Source organism: Barbatula barbatula (assembly GCF_947034865.1).
Source record: "Barbatula barbatula genome assembly, chromosome: 17".
NCBI classification, from domain to species: Eukaryota; Metazoa; Chordata; class Actinopteri; order Cypriniformes; family Nemacheilidae; genus Barbatula; species Barbatula barbatula.
The window spans coordinates 303,685-307,584 of record NC_136780.1 but is presented as its reverse complement, the minus strand read 5'-3'; the positions used below and the strand labels follow the sequence as shown (position 1 = coordinate 307,584).

The window sequence follows — 3,900 nt, the reverse complement described above, 5'->3', positions numbered from 1 at the left end:
AAACCTGCATGTACACAAACTAGCGTTAAATGCTGTTAAAGTCATTCGACATTATTCCATCACTGAAGTGTCTGAGAAACAGATTGTTTAAGATGAAGAACCGGTTCTAACCCAACACATCACTGCAAGATGCACAACCCTAACCTTACATACACACAGTTATACATCTCGAGCTTTCTAACATGAAGTTAATATACAGAGCAGCTCAAACCCTTCACAAGATCTACAGACATGACCAAACCTGCGCATCTTCTTATTACTATTATTCAAATATCGATGTATATCCCTCTTTACATACACACACAGCGTTATACGCACATGTTTCATTTATTTCTAATTCTATAGAAAATGTCTTTTCTGCTGACGCGTGAACGCGCGAACCACAGGCGGAAGCGGGCCGCGCGCAAAAAGAGGTACCCTCACTCACAACACACTTCCGCCTTCAACACACATGACCAAATAAGGAGCCGTTCTCAGAACTCCGCGAGACTGTTGAGGAAATTCATCGCAAATAAATAATAAAGTTTCTCTGCGGCGACGAAAGCGTCGATCTAACCCGAACAACTGCACAGGAAGTCTCGCGGATGACGCTTTACGCACTTAGAACTACGACGCTCGCGTGAGAATGGCTAGATGAACCTGCGCGCGACTGTTCAATAATAAGGAAAGTTTGTCGCGTCGGAACGCTCGTAACAACACTGTCTGGAGTTTAGTTGCGTAGCGTACAACGCTTTTAACGGACGCCTCGCAAACGCAGAAAGTTTTCCGCATCCTGGTTAACGCCTTTTGAGCGCGGATGGGAGAATGCGTAAACACGTTGACAATGAACAAATGCAATGTAAGGAAAGGACGAGATTTAATTGTCTACCGTGATATTGCAGAGCCATCCACCGGGCGATGACGCCCAGACGGACTCCTGACCCGCCGCGTGCCCGATGATGACAGCATCATCCACCCACTCGCTCTTCGTCAGGCTGCTGATGTAACTGTCCCAACTCATGACTGCTGCTCGAGATCTACAAACAATAAACACAAACACACACAAATCATCATTTTTCACATTGAACTTTTGTTCTACTCGGCGCTGCTGATTCACAAACCGAGATCTGAAGACGCGTTGCGTCTGAGTTCATGTGCCAAAAGTCGCACGCTGCAAAAACAGACGGAAAGTGCCAGAAAGGATGAAAGAAAGTCAAGTACCTGAACTGCGCTCGTGCTCCGATGCGAAGTGAGTTTAAGGAAGTCCGCGTCAGCTTATATGCGGCGGCGGCAGCGCGCGCCCTGCCCCACGAGCCACTTCCGCAGGCAACTCGAGGCACTCATCTAACTTAGATATATTCATACAGATTGATTCATTAAACACAGAGAGTTCACGTCATCATGGCCCATCATCACTATCAACGTTTTCTGCTTAAATGCATTTCAGAGAATGCTAGTGAAAGTTTAAGAGCTGAGTGCTGAGGTTTGACATTTGCAGTTAAACAAATGACCAGATCACACACACACACACACACACACACACACATTGTTTAGATATTTCAATTCTGGTTTAACTGAATCGAGAGCATCTGAGATCATTCTAATGTAGATGTGGTGATGTCAGGTGTAAATGTGAAGTGTCAGTCTTCATTCAAATCACTGGGCGTTGTTGTGTTTTAAAGCATTTCTTGAGCTCTTCCCAAATCTTAGAAATTTACATTTTCTCCTAAAAGTGATTCACGTGCCCTGATGCAACAGTTCAGCCCAGAATGTGCTCATTCACATGGCCAAAACATGCCACTGAAGACCCTCTCTAGTGTGTTTGGATTGCATAATAACACGCTGCTTTAGAATACCTGGAATACCGGGTTGTGCTTTTCGAGAACCACTGATTGTCTACCAGGCTCCTGATTCTTTAGATAGTTCTGGTGTACATGAGGGTGAAAGAAAGATCTGTTGATGGATGGAGTGAACATCCAGATCTCACTTCAACAGTTTGACATGTTTGGCCATTATCAGAGAGAAGATGACAGAACCACGACATCCTGTTTGTGAATCTACCTGATGTGACAGGAAGTCCTGTCAGTGACACTTTCATTTCAGCACTGTAGCCGAATGTACGAATCACTTACTGTCCCGCCGTCTTCACCACTGCAGAGACATCAGAACTGACCCGTGCAGTGACCAATCAACTTGTGCCAGAGAGAGAATGAGGCGGGGCCGAACACACACCGAGGATGAAGAGCTCGACACTGACCGATGATCCAAAACCACCGTCAGAACATCAGCTCAACGCCAACCTGTACAACAGCACACAGCAGAGCCACTGAAACAGATGACGTATTATTATGACTGAAATATTCAAGCACTAATAGATCAAAGCGTTGAATAACAGAATGACAAAATAATAAACATAATTGCAAAAAACATCTGCAGTCAATGAGTGTTGATGATGATACGACATTTAAAAAGTCATTTCTACTCCAGCTGTGGAATTTTGCCTCATGTTCTTACTGGTTTGGCCCAAGCAGAAGATGCTTCTATCATAACATGCGTCCACATGCTGTCTAACGTCACAAAAACAGAATGTATGCCTGCGAGGCAGCCAAATACACATGCACGCGCGCGCTGAGTGTGTAAAACGCACTCGAGTGTGAGAGCAGAGACATCCTTATCTTTGAGTTATCAAGAAGCAGGCACTTTATCAACCAGCCAGGTCTTTTTGAACAAAGTACATGTGTGTATTTATGTGCGAGGTTGAGTAAGCATTTGGATCCTACTTATGACCGATTAAGACAACAAGACCTTTCTACAGAACGGGCCATATCTGTGACTATGAACTGCTTCATTTTTACAGATTGCAGATGACAGAAATGAGGCGAGTGCGGTTGTGTTCTGACTGACATTAAAACAAGCTCATGACATATGAAGCAACCCTGTCATGAGGATGTTTTACATTCCAGCATATGTCAGAATGAAGCGTTTCGCTTCTGCTGTAGATGTCCTGTATGTGTAAGAGCTCATTTGCCAGTCAAAAGGGGAAGAAAATTTCACAAAGGTCTGCAGAGTGGGAATTGGATTCACTCAGATCCAGAATACAGGACTTCTGAAGTCAAATATAATGACAAATGCAGAGGAAAAACACAGCTAATTGATTTCATATTGATGAGTTTTTGGGCCGTGAGATCCAGCATGATCTCTTTATAAACTTTATTCTGACGTCCATGTGTGACTGCATGAAACTATTGCACATTATATTTAGAGACGACTAATCTTTATGTCACGGATCGTGTACAGAGAACTGTAACACAACACTAAAATACACACAACAACTTCTCCATTTCTCTCACACACACACCTTCGGTTCTGAAGTGAGTCTATGACTTCCTGTCTCTGACAGGAAGTGGGGAAACTGTAATGTCTCATCTGATGTGATTCTCCCCTTTGCGTTTGTCTTCTTTCCACTCATCCTGTCGTTCTCTTCTCATATCTCTCTCCGCTGGAACACAGACACGGCTCCATCGCTGCAATATGCCCTTATTAGGTAAACTAGGAAGTGAGAAATGTGGTGGAGATCATGTAAAAGTGTGAAAGACTTACAGCTATGTGCTTAATGACAATGTTTCTCATTGATTCACCCGAAGCTGCTTCACACCCAAGAAATGCAACAGAAGCAACAATCTGCAAAGCATGAACCACACCAGTCTTCTGAATGTACAGCAGTCGGTGTCACATTTAAACCGTGTGAATGTCCCTCGATCAATGTTGAATGTTGATTATCAGCAGAACTACTGATGTCAGGAGGCGGTGCAGAACACATGCTGACTGTAAGCTGTCACACACACACACAGCACTGTCACACAAACTTCTGCATGTATATCTGTTGACCTGTTTTGACATGTAGGGGAATTTTCTGATGAA

General features: G+C 43.9%; 1 protein-coding gene across 1 annotated transcript in view; it reads right to left on the bottom strand.

The window, feature by feature from the left end:
• camta2 (calmodulin binding transcription activator 2) overlaps positions 1–1,000 on the bottom strand; it is a gene marked incomplete at its 5' end in the record, with an annotated part of 13,403 nt that extends 12,403 nt beyond the window's left edge. The window contains one exon of the mRNA XM_079478230.1: positions 869–1,000. Coding sequence (XP_079334356.1) covers positions 869–1,000 — 132 coding nt within the window. The remainder of the gene's footprint in view (positions 1–868) is intronic.
• Between the last annotated feature and the right edge of the window lie 2,900 nt (positions 1,001–3,900).